Source organism: Porites lutea, chromosome 2 (genome assembly GCF_958299795.1).
Source record: "Porites lutea chromosome 2, jaPorLute2.1, whole genome shotgun sequence".
NCBI lineage: Eukaryota > Metazoa > Cnidaria > Anthozoa > Scleractinia > Poritidae > Porites > Porites lutea.
This window is the reverse complement of record NC_133202.1, coordinates 15,673,515-15,693,484: the sequence shown is the minus strand read 5'-3', so window position 1 is coordinate 15,693,484 and position 19,970 is coordinate 15,673,515. Positions and strand designations below refer to the sequence as shown.

The window sequence follows — 19,970 nt, the reverse complement described above, 5'->3', positions numbered from 1 at the left end:
TCAAAAGATGAGGAATGAGACCTTGGCTTACTGGATCTTTCTTCTGCTAACTTTTTATCGCTTCGGTTCCTTAGTGAGCGATCTTCACAGTTAACATCAGCTCTCACACCTATTTTTTCATGTGCAGTCTCCAATAGAGACTGAAAATAGGTTGAAACAGGCATATCGATCTGAATTCTTCTAGTTTTGATTTCTTTTCCTTTCTCGTTGAGCCAGAGAACTATTCCTCCCTCGTTGATACCTATGAAAGCTGTATTTGATGGAAGGTAACTAAGAATGTCAGGTGTTGTTGCAGAGAGTGTTCCTATTTCTGGACGTAACCTTTTGAACCCATACTTGAACTCCAGAAGATCATTTAAGGCTTGGGCACGTCCATGATCGGCAGTTAAAAGTGCCTCGACGACTTTACCTTGTTTAAACTGCAGCCCCCATAGCCTCAAATAAATAGCATCATAGGTACTCCCAAGGCTAATCTTCCATTCGTCATCAGATATAAGATTTCCCCTGATATGGTCGAAGGCAATAACACTGTTTTTATAATAGTGAACGGCTTTCTGGAAATCTCCGATATTGTCATAGGTGCTGCCAAGATTACCGTACGCTATTCCTTCTCCTGCCCTGTCTCCCACTTCTTTCGAAATTTTGAGGCCTCGTTCATGGTACTCTATGGCTTTCTGGAAATCTCCAAGACTGTCATAGGCGTTGCCAAGATTACCGTACGCTTTTCCTTCTCCTGCCCTGTCTCCCGCTTCTTTCGAAATTTTGAGGTCTCGTTCATGGTACTCTATGGCTCTCTCGAAATCTCCAAGACTGTAATAGGCGTTGCCAAGATTACCGCACGCTATTCCTCACTGCACGAAAAAACGGATTTAAACAGGTTTGCAACAGAAGTAAATATGGTGCAAATTTAGCCCTCTAAATTTGACCAAAATTATCACCAGAAGTAATTATGATACAAACACAGATGTTTATTCTGTTGAAATTGCGTGCAAATACGACGTAAACCTGAAATCTACTTTACATTTGCTTCGTATTTGATACCTCCGCAAACCAACAAATCCGGTGTACATTTACTCCAGATTTGCTCTCTGTGGAAAAATAATGTTTGCTTTCTGAAAAAATCTTGGCAAACATGTTGCAAATCTATATGTATGCATCACTGTTTTCCAACGTTTACCCAAACCACATCCAAAAACTTTCGCGTGCGTTTTACTCATGTAAAATGTGCAAATATTTACTTTTGGACAAAATTTGCATTACTTCCAAATAACCAAATTTGCGAGTGTTTTCGGTATACTGATAGTATTCTTTCTGATGAGGGATGAACGTTCGAAACGCCATCTTTTTGAGGTGACAATGTCAACCTAGTTGACTAAACAATTTTCCAATTTGCACTCCGCAACCGACACAGCATCAGTTCACTTTCAAAGGAAAACTAACCACTTAACAAATTTTGACCATGAACTGAGGCATTTCGAAGGCAATAAAAAAGGAAAGAAGGGTAATCTAAAGTGTGTATAATGAACACAAGTCATGGGGTGGATAAAGATCCCCCCTGAAAGCATAAACTTTATTTCCAAAAGAATTTGGAATTAACACTATTTTACATCAGTGCAATTATACCATGTCATAGAAAATACAGTCAATCAGAGTAAAGATCGACTAGTTGACGGTTTTTTAAAGAATCGGTTTGAGCAATGTCACCGCCAAATTTTTCCACTAGCGTTTATTAGTCTTGTCTTGTATTTTCTTTAAAAAACGCTGCATTACAATGAAAAAGAGTGACATTGGGTAAGCCATTCAAACAATTTTTCTATCCAAAACGTAGAAAGCATGTCAGCAAGATAGCGAAGTTTTACTAAATTTCAACGAATTGCTAAAAAATAAAGATAAATTCATGTTTATGGTAGCATAAACTGATGTTAATAAACCTGAGAATTATGCCCTATGAAACCACACTTATTGACGTACTAGCAACAGTCATGTCTCTGTTCTTTTGTCACACAAAATTCAACATTTGAATAAGTGTTTGTACTAACACAGGGAGAAATAAGGTGTTTCCGCAATTCGGAAATGCTGCGGAAACCTGATGGTTCAAAATTCCGTTGCGTTTCCGCGCGACGGTTACGACGGGAAACGTGTAAGATGAAAATGGAGGCATTGTTTCGTGTTTCCGCAGCGCTTCCGTTGACTTAAACGTGTCAGCTCGTTTCCATTGCGTTTCCGCAAGCGGTTTTGTTACTGAAATTTGCTGGTTTTCATGATCAATCCCAGGTTTCTCATATAATAAAATTTGTTTTAACTGTACTGATTACGCTTCAGGCAAGATGAGGAATCATTGCATTGACCTAAAATATCCGAAAGAACAGAGATAATCGCCTGCGCTAAACTACTCGTCTTAAATACTGGAAAAGTGATAGATGATTCTCTCTGTCTTCCTTTTTTCAGAGATTCAAAGATGTGTTATTAAAATTACTAGCGCTCTAAACATTGACGCGTAATTTGAAACAATTTAGAAACAGCAAAATAAATTTATAACGCTTGCACGCATTTTGCCTCGCTCTGGGGGCGCGAGTCTTACGAGCATGCGTGCCTCGTTTTCACGTTGAATTTTGAATCGCGCGCCCTTTTCAACATTCTTCGCTGTCGTTTCGCCTTCCATTTTGGTGGTTTGTTCATGCAGGGCCGTTTTTTTGTCAAGATGAGCGAGGAGAGTGTGATAGATTGCGGAGATAGACTGCAGGGAGGAATAATACTTCGAAAAACTATTTAAACGAAACGCCAAATCCCATGGAAGCGGTGATGAAGGAGTTCAGTGTTCACTCTTGGCGACTCAAATGCAAACTGAGTGTTTCGACCATCATTGAGAAGAAAGAACGCCTATTTTAAACTGTGGATCCTTGTTGTTTCGTAAGTACATTCTGAATCTTGTTTAAATATATAGAGGCATATTTAAGTCTATGTAATAGCTTTGGGAGCATTTCATCGATGTCGTTCATAAAAATCGTTTCACATGTGAGCTTCATGCGACAGCGAGTTGCTTCCTACAGATCTCACCTTTGTATGTTGCCCGTAGTTTCTTTGATAACATATGCCTGTAAAGCACGTCTTTGTCTGATTTCTTTTACAATAAAGACATAGTTGCTGCTTCACCGAAAAAAGTTTTTCTGTATTCTAATGCACATTTTAATGGCCAAGATGGCAGCCGTAAAATTTGAATCTCGAATGAGGAAACGGAATCACGGAACGGAGTACGGAATCCAATAGCAATGACAGAAAAATATTATATAAAAATTCCTTGACACTGAAATGTACAAAACATTTCCACTCCAATTTCTGAGACTGTAGATGTTTATCACAAGGATAAACCTGTACAAAAATAATATTTAATGTTCATATTAATTTTTTGCATACAACGTGCATTTCCCTACTAGATTCAAACCGACATATGCAATTTGCAGGGACCAATGGGAATTGTATACAATTGAAATAAATGTAGTGCTTGTTACGAGACTTGTATTGTTAAAAGGAACCTTTTCTCTTTTTGTACATGCACAATAACAAGTTTAATATGATGGGGCAGAAAGGTTCTAAAAGTCACAAGATTGTAGAGGGATATCATTTCCTTACACTTCAATTTGTCGTTAAGCTTTGAACACAAGGATAACAGCTTTATTTGCTGACAAAGCAACCTTCATTGACACAAGTAAGACGCCCATCTTTGAGTGGGAAGTCGCAATTCTATTTATCCATCTTTGAGTGGACAAAGTAGTGCTTGAGTCAATGATATTTCAAATGTTGCAAAAGTCACCAGGAGATAAACAAGAAGATTTTCAGGAATATAATTTCCTTACACTTCAATTTGTCGTTAAGCTTCGAACACAAGGATAACGGCTTTATTCGATGACAAAGCAACCTTCATTGACACAAGTAAGACGCCCATCTTTGAGTGGGAAGTCGCAATTCTATTTATCCATCTTTGAGTGGACAAAGTAGTGCTTGTGTCAATGATATTTCAAATGTTGCAAAAGTCACCAGGAGATAAACGAGAAGATTTTTCAGGAATATAATTTCCTTACTCTTCAATTTGTTGATAAGCTTCGAACACAAGGATAACAGCTTTTTTCGATGACAAAGCAACCTTCATTGACACAAGTAAGACGCCCATCTTTGAGTGGGAAGTCGCAATTCTATTTACCCATCTTTGAGTGGACAAAGTAGTGCTCGTGTCAATGATATTTCAAATGTTGCAAAAGTCACCAGGAGATAAACAAGAAGATTTTCAGGAATATAATTTCCTTACACTTCAATTTGTCGTTAAGCTTCGAACACAAGGATAACGGCTTTATTCGATGACAAAGCAACCTTCATTGACACAAGTAAGACGCCCATCTTTGAGTGGGAAGTCGCAATTCTATTTATCCATCTTTGAGTGGACAAAGTAGTGCTTGTGTCAATGATATTTCAAATGTTGCAAAAGTCACCAGGAGATAAACGAGAAGATTTTTCAGGAATATAATTTCCTTACTCTTCAATTTGTCGATAAGCTTCGAACACAAGGATAACAGCTTTTTTCGATGACAAAGCAACCTTCATTGACACAAGTAAGACGCCCATCTTTGAGTGGGAAGTCGCAATTCTATTTACCCATCTTTGAGTGGACAAAGTAGTGCTTGTGTCAATGATATTTCAAATGTTGCAAAAGTCACCAGGAGATAAACAAGAAGATTTTCAGGAATATAATTTCCTTACACTTCAATTTGTCGTTAAGCTTCGAACACAAGGATAACGGCTTTATTCGATGACAAAGCAACCTTCATTGACACAAGTAAGACGCCCATCTTTGAGTGGGAAGTCGCAATTCTATTTATCCATCTTTGAGTGGACAAAGTAGTGCTTGTGTCAATGATATTTCAAATGTTGCAAAAGTCACCAGGAGATAAACGAGAAGATTTTTCAGGAATATAATTTCCTTACTCTTCAATTTGTCGATAAGCCTCGAACACAAGGATAACAGCTTTTTTCGATCACAAAGCAACCTTCATTGACACAAGTAAGACGCCCATCTTTGAGTGGGAAGTCGCAATTCTATTTATCCATCTTTGAGTGGACAAAGTAGTGCTTGAGTCAATGATATTTCAAATGTTGCAACAGTCACCAGGAGATATACAAGAAGATTTTTCAGGAATATAATTTCCTTACACTTCAATTTGTCGTTAAGCTTCGAACACAAGGATAACAGCTTTATTCGATGACCAAGCAACCTTCATTGACACTAGTAAGACGCCCATCTTTGAGTGGGAAGTCGCAATTCTATTTACCCATCTTTGAGTGGACAACGTAGTGCTTGTGTCAATGATATTTCAAATGTTGCAAAAGTCACCAGGAGATAAACAAGAAGATTTTCAGGAATATAATTTCCTTACACTTCAATTTGTCGTTAAGCTTCGAACACAAGGATAACGGCTTTATTCGATGACAAAGCAACCTTCATTGACACAAGTAAGACGCCCATCTTTGAGTGGGAAGTCGCAATTCTATTTATCCATCTTTGAGTGGACAAAGTAGTGCTTGTGTCAATGATATTTCAAATGTTGCAAAAGTCACCAGGAGATAAACGAGAAGATTTTTCAGGAATATAATTTCCTTACTCTTCAATTTGTCGATAAGCCTCGAACACAAGGATAACAGCTTTTTTCGATGACAAGGCAACCTTCATTGACACAAGTAAGACGCCCATCTTTGAGTGGGAAGTCGCAATTCTATTTATCCATCTTTGAGTGGACAAAGTAGTGCTTGAGTCAATGATATTTCAAATGTTGCAACAGTCACCAGGAGATATACAAGAAGATTTTTCAGGAATATAATTTCCTTACTCTTCAATTTGTCGATAAGCTTCGAACACAAGGATAACAGCTTTATTCGATGACCAAGCAACCTTCATTGACACTAGTAAGACGCCCATCTTTGAGTGGGAAGTCGCAATTCTATTTATCCATCTTTGAGTGGACAAAGTAGTGCTTGTGTCAATGATATTTCAAATGTTGCAACAGTCACCAGGAGATATACAAGAAGATTTTTCAGGAATATAATTTCCTTACACTTCAATTTGTTGTTAAGCTTCGAACACAAGGATAAAAGCTTTATTCGATGACAAAGCAACCTTCATTGACTCAAGTAAGGTGCCCATCTTTAAGTGGGAAGTTGGAATTATTCTATTTATCCTTCTTTGAGTGGACAAAATGGTGCTTGTGTTATGATACTTTCAATTTTTACAAATACCACAAGAAGACCAACTTGACGATTACACAGTTTTTTATATTGTTACACTTTAATTTTGTTTTGTGCCTCAAGCACTTGGATAACGGCTTTATTCGATGATGAAAGCAACCGTCATTTTTTAAATATTTTTCGTTGTAATGCACTACCAGAAAACTGCCTCATTTTAAGCTCTCTAGTTTTTTTAGAACCAGGCTGTTGCAATACATGTAATACATGTATTATTATTTTGATATAAATATTTGACATTTTTTTGGTCTTTATTTCTTTGAGGTATACTGATGTCGAGAACAAAAACATTGAGGGTATTTTGGTTAATGAAGTGAGGGGAAATTTTGGGTAAAAGAAATGGCCCAAAACAGAGAAAAAAGGTAAGCTGTACACTTTTCTAAGTTTCTTGAATTTGGTACAGTGAAACCCCGCCTTACGGCCACCTCGGTAATACAGTCACCTTGTTATTACAGCCACTTTTTTTTGGCCACCTGGCAAAAACCACCATACATTTTCTTGTAAACAAACCCTCATTAATACCGTCACCCCATTAATACGGCAAAATTTTTTTGGCCCATTGATGACCATGATAACGGGGTTCCACTGTAGTTTCTTGGTGTTGCCGACAAGTGCAATCCCCTAATGACATAAACACAAAAGATGGAAAAGCCACTAAATAATACCCACACCAAAAACAGAAGCAAACCAACAATACTTTTAGCAACACCAAGAAGCACTCTTAATTCCTTTTCTACAGGCCTGCACATTTAACATGCTTTCCTTTTGCTAGGGGCCATTTTCAGTACTGGAGTCAGAGAAGTACCCGTGCAGACGTGGTAAGGCAGTAAAATGGAAAACTTGAAGAACGCAGAGTTCAGACAAGATTCCAATTTGAGAGCTAAAAAGGTAGGTAAAATACATGTACATTATTTTGTTAATGCTTGCAGTGCAAATATTTTTACTGTGTAGTTTAAGTCATCCACTTAGTGATTTATTTAGCCTGTCCTGCAACAGAGCTGTGCTTGGCAGTGCCTGGTGGCCCCTGTTCCATTACTGTTGCTCTTGGGCGACAAGGAAGTCTTAGTTTGTTCAAACACATTCATCATGGGTACCTGGATCTTTCAGGTTAAGGGCACAAAGCTCTTTCATTTTTTAAGAACACAACACGTTTTGCATGTTTGTCTTATGCATACATAATCAATGATTGTTATAGAATGCACTAGGGCCACATCCTACCCCCTTTGACATTTTTAATGTTAACAGTGCCCTTTCCATTTATATGCAAGGTTTGATTGTAGTGTAAATTGCTCAGAGTAGAGAGCAAGAACCAAATCTAAAGATTCAAAATAGTTAGGGTGACTATTTTGCCAGACTAAACTGTTGCTGAAGAACAAAGTAAATGTTAATTAAATGTTTATCATAGTAGTCATGCTACTGTGACTAAATAAGTTTTTTTTGGTGTTCAGAAATTGATGAATCGCACAGACGTGTTGGACAAGGCACAACTTTCTCCAGATGACAAAGCCAAAATAAAGGCTTTATTAGACCTACACAATGCTATCCAATTTATGTCTTTGGAGGAGAGTGAAGACAATGAAGAGAGGGCCAATGATCCACCACCCAGGTACATCAGGCCACTATGCTCAGAGAGGTCAAAGCTAAGAAACATCAATGCTGTTCTTGACGCCTTTTGTGAGGCTTGCATGTCAAAGAGGCAAAGAAAGAACAGCCGGGAAAATAACCAGAGAGGTTGATAAATACTTGTCAGACAGACCAGTACCAAATAACTGCCCTTCATGGGCAGGATGCCAATAATACCAAAGTAACAAATATTGCTACAGTGATCGCTACTATGGCAACTGGGAGTAAAAAGTCCAAAAATGATGGCGTGCGCATGATGTCCAGTAAAATAAGGACCTTTAGCCGAAGCACAAAAATTAATGTGATGGCATAGTCGCTTCTACATGAGTATAAAATTCTACTTTTCCCCGGTTTAAAACCTATCCTTTTTCTTTTTCTCTTAATCAAGAACGTATTTGACACTTCTAGTTCATTGGGCAGTAATTCAGTCTTCCCTGCGTTTTACTAACAACGAAACTAAATGAGCGAAAAGCCCTGTAGTGACTTTTGGGTGCCACTTGCATAAAGTTGAAATTTGACGGGCAACAGTAACATACTCTCTTCAGGACTGCAACCACGACCACCATAGTAGAGGTCACTGTAGCAATTTGCTTAAAGTCCCTAATGTATTATTGTGCCTTTAGTCAGGATGATCCTGTGATGATCAACTCTAACTAAATTGCACAATCTTATTGGAAAGGTGATAAGAGTTTTATTCTGAAAGTCAATCTTTACTCGACTGTGTTCATTAAAATTGCTGAAATTACAGGGCAGTCAATGGATTATCCTAAAACTATAAAACAGGGAGTGTAAGATAGATGCATTGTGAAAGTGAGTCGCTTGTTAAAAGTGTGCAGTTTGTCATTACTATTCAAACTCAGATGTAGGCAAATTCTCGTAGACTACTTTGTATGCCACAGCCAGGTCCAAGTTGTAGCCATGCACTTGGCGACAATAAGTGAGATACATGTGTAGAGATGTTGGCTTATACATTTGTATATAAAGCCTATGGCTAGTTTTGTTTGCATCACTATCGTCGTTGTAGCATCAGTCTGATACTCCCCAATAATGGCCTCTCATCAGTTTGTATAGGCTTTAACAATAATTTTTGGGGATGATCCACCAAGTACTGGTACTTGCTAATAAGAATTAAGGCAGCAGTTTAGATTTCCTAATGGGATTTTATGCAGTCTTACATGTAACTAAGTAACACTTTTATTTGTAATATTCTTCTTATTAGATTATGTAATAATTTTGCCGTGAACGACTTCTTGGAGTTATTTTGGAATGGAAATGCACGATACTTATAATAATGTCAAACCTCTTTAATACGGAACCAAAGGGACAGAACCAAGTGTCCGCTTTACAGAGGTGTCTGTATTATAGAGGTAGGGAGTGCATGATTTTTGGCTTTTCTGGGACCAAACGAACTGTCCGTCGTATAGAAGTGTCCATAAGAAGAGGTTAGACTGTATAATAATTACGTTAATCTAATCATTTGTCTTTTGAATAAAATAATATGTGCATAGTGCTGAACATACAGTCCCGGTTTGGTATCTTTGCTCCATTATGCAGTAATCGATTTGGGACAACGTACAATAAAAGAGGGAGTAAATGGTAACCTTAACGACAGAGAAAATTGGTTTAAATGAACGTTTAGTTTCTGCTAGTTTCAAGGCAAACGCTAACTTTGAAAAATGTTATCCCCATTGAGAAAATCGACTTAAACGTATATTTCTACATTTCTTTGCGACAACAAGGATTCGCGGCAAATACTCTCGTGCACGACGTATTTTGTACTGGATGTGTGAAGAAGAAGTAAACTTAGTATTTTGCTTCCCGTGCAAATTAATGATGAGCAAGAATTTTGATTGGATCAAACACGATCAAAGCGAAGCAAAAATCGTATTTGCCATCCCTGTAAATTCATCCTTTCAGGCATTAAATTTACGCTTTTTCGTAGCATTTACTGCCCCTGTAAAGTTGTCAAATGTGGATTTTTTGTCACATTTGCCACTCGGCGCAAATACGTAGTGAACGATATTTTTCACCATCTTTGCTTCAAATGTAATTACTGTGCAAATACAACGTTTGCGTAGTATTTGCTACTTGGTAAATATAAAGTGTTGACCGCCTATGCTTTACTTACAAATGTGTTGCAAAAATGGGGTTTGCATTGCGGGTAAATGTAATCAAAACGACGTGCAGCGGAATGTTTGCTATAATTGTAAATTCATGTTTCGGTGCAGCAGATTTATCTATTTACCACATTTTTAGTTCATGTTAAATCTGATGCAAATGTGCAGTTTTTCTTCTCATTTGCTTTGGACTGTAAAGATTGAGTAAATGCGGTATTTACCATCTTTGCTTCGCGTGCAAATATTATCCAACGATGGAATTTGCCTCGGGGCAAATATAAGCAAATTTGATCAAATGTGGTATTTACTTCATATTTGCATTGATTTTGCAGTTGTTGTAAATCCATTTTTTCGTGCAGTGCCTTCTCCTGCCCTGTCTCCCACTTCTTTCGAAATTTTGAGGTGCCCTTCATTGTACTCTATGGCTTTCTGCAAATCTCCAAGACAGTCATAGGCTTTGCCAAGATTACCGTAAGCTTTTCCTTCTCCTGCCCTGTCTCCCACTTCTTTCGAAATTTTGAGGTGTCGCTCATGGTACTCTATGGATTTCTGGAAATCTCCAAGACTGCAATAGGTGTTGCCAAGACCACTGTACGTCATTCGTACTCCTTCCCTGTCTCCCACTTCTTTCGAAAATTTAAGGTGTCGCTCATGGTACTCATGGCTTTCTGGAAATCTCCAAGATTTTTATAGGCGACGCCAAGATTACCGTTCGCTTTTCCTTCTCCTGCCCTGTCTCCCACTTCTTTCAAAATTTTGAGGCCTCGTTCATGGTACTCTATTGCTTTCTGGAAATCTCCAAGACTTTGATAGGCGAAGCCAAGATTACAGTACGCTGTTCCTTCTCCTGCCCTGTCTCCCACTTCTTTCGAAATTTTGAGTTGTCTTTCATGGTACCCTATGGCTTTCTGGAAATCTCTAAGACTGCAATAGGTGTTGCCAAGATCACTGTACGCTATTCCTTCTCCTGCCCTGTCTCCCACTTCTTTCGAAATTTTGAGTTGTCGTTCATGGTACTCTATGGCTTTCTGGACATCCCCAAGACTGTGATAGGCATTGCCAAGATTACGGTACGCTTTTCCTTCTCCTGCCTTGTCTCCCACTTCTTTCGAAATTTTGAGTCGTCGTTCATGGTACTCTATGGCTTTCTGGAAATCTCCAAGACTGCGATAGGTGTTGCCAAGTCTACTGCACGCTATTCCTTCTGCTGCCCTGTCTCCCACTTCTTTCAAAATTTTGAGGCCTCGTTCATGGTACTCTATGGCTTTCTGGAAATCTCCAAGACTGTGATGGGCGTTGCCAAGATTACAGTACGCTTTTCCTTCTCCTGCCTTGTCTCCCACTTCTTTCAAAATTTTGAGGCCTCGTTCATGGTACTCTATGGCTTTCTGGAAATCTCCAAGACCGTTATAGGTAGTGCCAAGATTATCGTACGCTTTTCCTTCGCTTGCCCTGTCTCCCACTTCTTTCGAGCGTTTGAGGTATATTTCAAGGTATTTTATGGCGTTTCGGAAATCTTTAAGGTTGACATAGGCGTCGCCAATATTACTATTTCCTTTTTCTTTCTCTCTCTTCTCTCCAACTTCATTGTCAATCTCGTTAGTGTTTCCAAGATTACAGTTCGCCTCTGTTTCTCCTTTCTCATCCATTCCAATAACAGATTGCAGATAAAATCGACCTCTTCTCCAGAAGATCGTTGTAGTTGTCACTATTTTTCTGGCTTATCAGCTCTTCTGGAAAAAAAAAAAGTATAAATAGCTTTCATTTTTCCGTTGATATCATTTCTCTTTATGTATGATAACGTGCGATAACGAAGGTGAAAAGTAAAATTAAAACCTATAGTAAAGGCGTAAATATTAGCTACTTTATTATTCGTTTTTATCTACCACAGTCGCATTTGGTTTGCCACAAAGTATTGATCCTTCTATGAGTTTTTTAATCGCTGTGTATTATGACTTGCTGGACTGGGGTCTTCTCTAAAAAAAGAAAAAGACATCCTTTTTGCTAATAATGATCGAAATTAAAAAAGAAAAACTAATTTACCATTGTTTAAACATGGTGTATATAAATTATCTACTCTGTTTACATTTATCCTGGACTGTCTACCTTCCACTGAAAATACTAAAGCTGTTGGGAACAAACTACAAACCAGGCCAGCGGGAACATCAAGGCACTCAAATTTCGGAAAGTGAACTTATTTCTAAGGGTTAACATCTCTTGCTAGCGGAATACAACTGTGTAGCAAGTGAAAAGAATATCTGTTTCTTTAACACCATTTTTCTATGCCTGTGGGTTTTCAGGAATTTATAATGGTTCATATAAAATAGGAAGGCCCCCCTGGCCCTTAGCCCTGCTCGGTTCCAGCTTACGTCTAACTCAATGAAAAATCTTGGGGAGTCTTTTCTTTTTCCAGTTTTTTGTTACCACTTTTTTCCTTAGTATATCTCTGTCATCTTGACTTCTTTGAGTTTCTTTGTGTCACGTCACTAACAAGGAATGCAAGTTGTTTTTAAGTACACCCGTCCGAGGATGAGCCGGTTTAGAAAGATCTCTGTATGCAGCTTGCCCTTATAATTTAACACAAATAATTAATATGACTATAAGCTCGTACAGTTGAACCTCTATTAAGCAGCCACCCTCGGGGTACCAGTAAGTGGCCGCTTGACGCCAGGGTTAATGCAGATTGGCCGCTCAATAAACGGCTTGGAGACTAAAATTTGATAGCATTTTGTTTTGAATAAAGGTATGGGCATGATTTTCAGTTGAACATGCCTAGCGCGGGTAAAAATCGCATCCAGTCTGAGGATTAATGAGGGAGGGAAAATTTTATATATTTAGGCATGACAAAATTCAAGGGAACATTGGTACTTAGAAATAACATCTCATAGGCATGGAAAAAATGGGTTCATGCCCTCGCAGCCCAAAATTGACCCAGCTAAACTTAGGTCCCAGATCTCTCGTCGGGTTGATAATTCATTCCTAGTTTTTGCTCCTCTGGTTTGGCATGCCGGGCATGCAGATCGTGCAGCCAGTTGGGTTTGCCATGCTCGGCATGCCGGGCATGCCGACGGTGAAGCCACTTGGTTTGGCATGCCCGGCATGCCAGGCAAGAAATTGGCATGCCCAGCGAGACTGATTTTGATGTTTGCTTCAGCATCATATCCTGAGAATCACATATAATCGTCAAATATATCTTAGGGAGCTTGAAGTTACAGGTTTCATGCCTGGCAATAAATGCAGATTATAACAAAAAAAGTCATGTTTGTCGCAATGTGTATCACGGGATCGACTGGCAAAACTGAAGACAGAAGCCTGGATTTATAAATAAAAAGCACAACAAAACAACATTATTCATGCATAAAATAGAATACTTAACTTGCAATCAAAGATTAATCCTTTTATTTCAAATGGATACAGACATTTCTGGGTCCAGATTTAAATTTAATCGCGGAAAAGCGTCTTAAACAATAACATAACAAATCTTCTCTGTATAAACTTATCCATGCTTATTAAGTTTTATCGCGTCGGAATGTTTCCCGGTCAACAGCATTAAAAGACTGGTGAAAATTAAGCTTACCAAGTCGTTCAAGTCAGTACGAGAGTACCACGTTAATACTGCAAAGACGTTCTGATTTGGTGAATTTGGACTGCCTTCTCAGAGAGATTTTGCTTAGTTTTTCAGTGCGCTTCTTGTCGGCTATGCGAATCTCGCAAACTGTTTTACTCTTTGCTGACGATAGTCCTTTGAGCAACGTCATCTGCGTCATCCGAAGATACCCCGAGCACGCACGAAATCGGCCGAATTTCCGCAGAAGTGTTTTCGGATGACGATGAATCTAGTTTGTTGTAACGTGGCAGTTGTGGCGTCAAGATGTCGTCATGTCTCTTCGCACTTGTTTGTCTTTTTTTTTTTCTGCGGTGCATGGTTGAGATGTTGGTGAATGCTGGACAAGAAATGGATTCTGCGAGAGACCGTAAGTACAAATTTAGTATTAATTTGGTAAAGAAAAAGCCTTAATATCGAACAAATCCCGTGAATTATCCTTTTGGCATTCAGTTTATCTTGGTGTTGAGCATGCCTAAGAACTCCGGTATAAGTGGTTGTCAACTCATTCACTTCGGATTGTTTCTATTTGTATGTCTTGTAATCTTCTTCTGCTGCTAAGAAGACTAGAGAAAACTTCAAAAATATAGAAACCAAAGCTAAAAAAAGTCAGATCTAATTTTATGGCTCGAGTATAATTATTTTTGGCACCTACGGTCATATTTTTTCACTGTACTGGTAAAGTTACTTATTTTTGCTGCATAGTTTGACTGTTGTTTGAAAGACAATCAAACAGATATTACAATCACTTTTGGAGGCAAAATAAAATATCCGTAAATCAAATGCCAAAATCAGATTTGGATTTCGCTTTAGAAAAAATGAACATGCTGCAGGCGTCAATGCAAAGTTGTAAACAACTCAATATAAGCAGTCTGTGAATGTGCGTTTAGGTCCACAAAACTAATTTTTCTTTTGGACATCTCGTCCACGCAAAGACTCAAGGCTTACATTGCTTGTCTATGAGTGTACTACAAAATGCTTTGCTACAGTAAGCCTCTGAGAGGCGATTCTGGTAAATTTATAGGACGCTAAAATGCAAATAATTCTAAGCTCAAACAACCTGGCTGGGTCCAACTTTTGAATTACAAAATGTTCACGTTTGCTGGCTCTACTTTAAATGAACATGGTTTTTTAAATGATTTTGTACTATTTTAACCCGAAAATTATGATTGGGTTATAAAGCTTTTAAAACGGACGAAAACTAAGCTAATAAACATGTTCAATGTAAAAAACTAAGATTTAGTCGCTTTTTCAACTTTGCTTTGTGGGCCGAAAAATTTACCTCTACCCAAAAACAAAAGCAAACATTGAGGCTTTTATTCGACATATTTTCTGAGAATTTTATCTGATCAATTTAATGTCACTAGCATTGTTTTCGTATAGGAATTTTCCTGATTATATGAGCTTTTAATTTAATAATTTTGATACTCTATAAACTTCTCATTTGATAGCTTCACTTTTTTATACACCGATTGAGAAACAAATTCGCTCTCGTTTAATCCTATTTAATGACCTATTTATTAGAACGCTAGGTAACATACGAAATGATGTAACGGACAGGCTTTAACCTTTGGTCCTAATTTATTTTTTCATCGCAACCCCTAATTAGTTGACGGGCCGTGAGAGAATATCGCCACAAAAAGACGCGAAAAAGTTTTCGCTGAGTTTCCTTTACATATTCCGGCTTTATATGGGTCTACACCTTACCTGCTTAAAAATGAAACTGTTGTTCAATTAAGTGTCAGTCAAACTCGGTATAAATCTTGACTTGCAAATCCAAACGCAAAGGTTTATTTCGCAGTAGAAGAGCATGTAAACATCATCGAACAACGCAATGTAAATGGGCTAATGTGAAACCACGTTTCTTTCACTTTATTTACCATGCATTTATCTCAATTGCACACTCTTGTGAAATTAGCCTCAGACAATTAGTTGCGACCTTTAACAGACTCATCAAGCCAGTCTGAAAATATGTTAAGAGAAGTTTAGCTCTACGTGTTCTATTTCTTTTTTCATATTGCCCTTGCATGTGTTAACATTCCATTTCTTTTTTGTTACAGGTAACTTCCAGACATGACGAGGAGATAATTACTTTTCTAGAGAGCAGTTCTTTGATACCATCAGTTATTACTGACTTACTTTGAGTTTAAAACAAAGAACACAGACACTGGTAATGGCACAAAAACATTAATCCCTGGCAAGCCTACAAAACAAGAAAGAGGAACTCAGACTCCTTATCAAAATGTGAAACATAAAAACAGCATTTCTAACGTAGGGAAATTTGCGTTAGAGAGATTTGTAATTGCAACGTTATATTCAAGCACATTGCATTGTCAAACATCATAATTTACTGAATAATGAACAGTGATTTTGGGGCTTAGCTCAGTTTGTAATGAACTTTGAAAGATATTCTATAACTTTGTATTTTTAAAAGCTTTCATGGAACATAGATGCATTTTATTATACAATGAAAATAGTCTCTGTCTCTCTTTTTACTGATTTCAGTCAATTCCATTTTATTCGCAATGTGAAATGGGAATCCTATTAAAGACTCATTAAAAGGGGTGAGGAGTTTTTACAATCCCCCAACAGGTCATCTCCACGATGACGCTGTTTTATTACTACGGCAGAATCCCTCAGGGTTTTACTTTCTTGTGAAAATTAGAGCTTTTGATATTTAAACTTGCTGGGACAACCAAATCTATGAAAATGAAAGGAATAGCAATGACGTCATCGTGTAAACGTACATCAAAAGATAAGCACTGTGATCTGTTTAGTTTTTTTTTTTTTTAGCCAGGCTTAAAATATCTGTAGATTCAAAGAGTTATAACCTGTGCGTTGAGAGCATGCCAGAGACCGATTTTGGCATGCCCGGCATGACCCAGATTATAGCACGCCCGGCATGCCAGAGAATTTGTATGCCGGGCATGCCAGAAAATTTGGCATGCCCGGCATGCCGAAGATTTTGCTGGGTATGAATTACTTATTACTAGAACCTAGGCTTCTCGCGGCCTGGGTGAGAAGGTCACGGAACCTCAAATTATGCTTACAGGGCATGCGAAATTCTGTTGCATGCCAATTTCGATGCAAAACCACTCTGGGGCCACCCCCTCTATTACCAGTGAGCAAATCATTGACGATAGGCATGGGAAAAATCCTTGCATGCTAACCAACATTGAAAACGTAGCAGAAATGTCCTCAATTGCTGAGTCATGCCCTAGGGGAGGCTTTAAAATACAGAATTTCCTGACATGGATGAGGGAATTTTCCGTAAACAGCATGTGATCATGCCGGCTAGGACGTATTGTCTCCGTATTGCCCCTTTTTACAGCTAGCTAGGCTCATTTTTAGGTTTCATGGCCTGAAATGACGAAAAATTCATGCCCGAAATGTAAAAAGTCCAAAAACGTCCTCGAAATTTTAGTTTCCAAGCCGTTTCAATAGAGGTTCGTCATAAATTAACCATGTCATAAATTATTGCGTTCGAGGTACGAGAACGCAACCCCTAATTTGTGTTGGGTGTCCTGTGCAATTAATAAGGGAGGTTTTTTTCGAGATTGCATTCGTTGTCGTCGTCGACACACATTTGCCTCGCTTTGAGGCGCTTGCTTACTTTTTGCCTCACTTTGACGCGCTAACTCACGTGCTGATTCGTGTGTCCTCGGCGTTCATCTTTCAAACGTTTGCCGAGGTCTGCTATTCTGTCTTCGTAAATCGTTCATCTTTTAAAAGTGTGCTGAATTTTCGTAAAGCGTACATATTTAAGAGTTTGCTGAAGGTCTACTATCGATCTGTGTTTAATGAATCTTCCAAAGCGTTCATCTTTCAAAAGTGTGCTGAAAGTTTACACCCTGAGTAAAATTTTACTTTGGATTAAGCCTTCATATTTTTCTTTGGAAATGTGCAGTGCTACTCCTGGTGCATGCATCAAACCGGGTTGTTTAGCTCGGCGTCCGTTGTGCCACAAAGTAAATTTATAGGCGAGTTGTGAAGTTCAGCGTCTGTTTTGCCACAGAGTAAATCTACTGAGTTGTGTAGCTAGGCGGCCGTAGTGCCACAGAGTAAATCTACCCAGTTGTGTAGCTCGGCGGCCGTTATTCCACAAAGTAAATCTACCGAGATGTGAAGCTCGGCGGCACCATTTCATTATAACGTGTGATATTTTCGGCACTGGACAAACGAACATTTTAGCTAGGCAGGTACAAAAGTCGGACCGGATCAACTCGGACCGCCAGTCCGGTCGGATCAACTCGGATCAACTCGGATCGAACAAAATAAATAAATAAATAAATAAAACTGGACTCGGATCAACTCGGATCTTAAAAAGAAAAATAAATTAATCAGTCCGCGTCACTTACCTTTCACCAGACATTTTGTTTTTTTCTCACGAACTCGTGGTTGCGTAAATTATTTTTATTTTTATTAATTTTAATGATACACTAGTGAGCAGCACACATACACTTCCGGTGAACATTTTCAACTTGGAAGGAAGAGAAACCATGCTCGCCCGGGACAAAGGAAATTTTCTGCCCCGGGCGAGAATCGAACTCGCGATCCGGCTTCATTTTGCTAACAAGTTGATGATTGGACGCTCTTAAAAATAACTGAGAAAATTATCCAAAGAAATTTTTTTTTTTTTTTAACAAAAGAAAAAGAAACCCGGGTTAAGCGCTGATCGGCCTTCGAACAACTGCGCCCGGTAGAACATCTATTGCGCCAGTAAAACAAAAAGTTCTTTTTACAGGCTTGAAGCACTCTGGCCAGTGTCTCCTCAAATAACAAGCACTTGAGACGAACTATACAATATCACGCTGATCACTAGCCTTCAAAACCTTCTCATTATGATACACAGTTTAATGTTATGCTACAAGTGGTTCTTTACACCTTGGACTGAGCGATCACGACTTAATCTTTACAGTGCGAAAAAATGAGAATTCAAGGCCAAAGGCGCGCTTGATCGAGTTTAGGAGTATGAAGAATTTTAACTTGCCTGACTTTTAGGCTGACTTAAAAAGGGCCCCATGGTCTTCGGCCTACACATTCGACAATGCCGATGATGTATGGGTTTATTGGCGAACACTTTTCAAAGATGTTCTTGACCAGCACGTGCCCCTAAAGAAAAAGTGGATTCGGGGCGACGAGTTGCTATGGATATCACCTGATTTGCTGCGTGAAATTTCGCACCGAAACAAATTATTCAAGCGCCACAAGCGGGATCCTACATCTACTTCTTGGGATGACTATAAGCGGCAACGTAACAAGGTTACGTCGCTAGAGCGCAACGCTTTGAAAAGGTTCTGCTGTGACGTTTCCTTGAGTGCTAAACATCCGCGCGAATTTTGGAGAAAAATGAAGCCCCTTTTGCCAACTAGTTCTGGTAAAAACGTACAAGGCGTCATCCTCGTTGAGGGCAGTAGTGTTCTTTCCGACCCTATGTGTGTGGCCGAAGTCTTTAGTGATTACTTTGCCAATATTATTCAGTTAGAGCATAGATCTGACACTGACTACACTAACCATCCTAGTATCAAGGCAATAAGCAATCTACGTTTCTCAAGTGAGTTTAATTACTCCCCAGTCAGTACTTCATATATCCGTAACATCTTGCTTGCTTGCTTATTTCGAGCGAACTCGAACTCCATTAACTAGCTTCATCCATTCCTTCCGGTTTTCCATGATGTTCTTCAGTTCAGCTATGCTCAAACCAGTATCATTTTGCAGCTGGTCTACGTATGTTAATGCTGGTCTTCCTCTCTTTCTTGCGCCGTGCTTTGGTTCCCAGAGTAGTAAATCACTTATCACCTCATCCTTTTTTCTCCAACAGTGTCCTATAAACCGCAGCCTCCTGATCATCAGTGTATCTGTAATCTTAGGAAGATTGCCGTACAGTTCTTTGTTGGTTTTATGCTCCTTCCAGGAAACTCCAAGAACTGCTCTGAGCATTCTTGTGTACGTACCATCTAGTCTATTCATCATCTTTCCAGTCATCGTCCAGCATTCAGCACCATAAAGCAGTACACTTTCAACTGTGGCCCGAAAGAAACCTATATCTTAGACCGTAACATCTTAGACCACCTTAATCCGAGAAAGGCAGTTGGGGTAGACGGCATTTCACCACGAATCTTGCGTTTGGGATCCCCAGTTCCTGCCGAAGAGGTGACTTAGTTGATCAACTTCTGTATTCTGAATCGCTCAATGCCGTCTGAATGGAAGCAAGCGCGCCTTACTCCTGTCTTTAAACGGCGGATTGACACAGCAAAGAAAACTACCGCCCTGTCTCAATATTAACTTCGCTATCGAAGGTGTTTGAGAAAGTTATTTACGACCAAACTTGGAGTGCA

At 38.9% G+C, this 19,970-nt stretch overlaps 2 protein-coding genes and 1 long non-coding RNA gene across 3 annotated transcripts in view; 1 reads left to right on the top strand and 2 right to left on the bottom strand.

Moving 5' to 3' along the window:
• The window catches only part of LOC140925697 (uncharacterized), a 108,198-nt gene extending 96,521 nt beyond the window's left edge, over nucleotides 1-11,677 (bottom strand). The window contains exons 1-3 of the mRNA XM_073375596.1: nucleotides 10,687-11,677; nucleotides 10,391-10,567; nucleotides 552-847 (exon numbers count right to left, since the gene is read on the bottom strand). Of these exons, the coding sequence (XP_073231697.1) occupies nucleotides 552-847; nucleotides 10,391-10,567; nucleotides 10,687-11,677 (1,464 nt within the window). The remainder of the gene's footprint in view (nucleotides 1-551; nucleotides 848-10,390; nucleotides 10,568-10,686) is intronic.
• LOC140926677 (uncharacterized) lies at nucleotides 2,661-9,405 on the top strand. Its single transcript, XR_012164457.1, has 4 exons — nucleotides 2,661-2,910; nucleotides 6,553-6,650; nucleotides 7,061-7,176; nucleotides 7,737-9,405. It is a non-coding gene; the product is annotated as an uncharacterized lncRNA (long non-coding RNA).
• A 7,568-nt stretch (nucleotides 11,678-19,245) lies between the features above and the next one.
• On the bottom strand, nucleotides 19,246-19,617 carry LOC140925696 (uncharacterized). Its single transcript, XM_073375595.1, has one exon. It carries the CDS (start codon nucleotides 19,615-19,617, stop codon nucleotides 19,246-19,248), a length of 372 nt encoding a protein of 123 aa, XP_073231696.1.
• Nucleotides 19,618-19,970: the final 353 nt, after the last annotated feature.

Bases quoted from the DNA above. Each gene is read 5' to 3' on its own strand.
- LOC140925696 (XM_073375595.1), bottom strand. From the start codon at position 19,617: ATGACTGGAAAGATGATGAATAGACTAGATGGTACGTACACAAGAATG.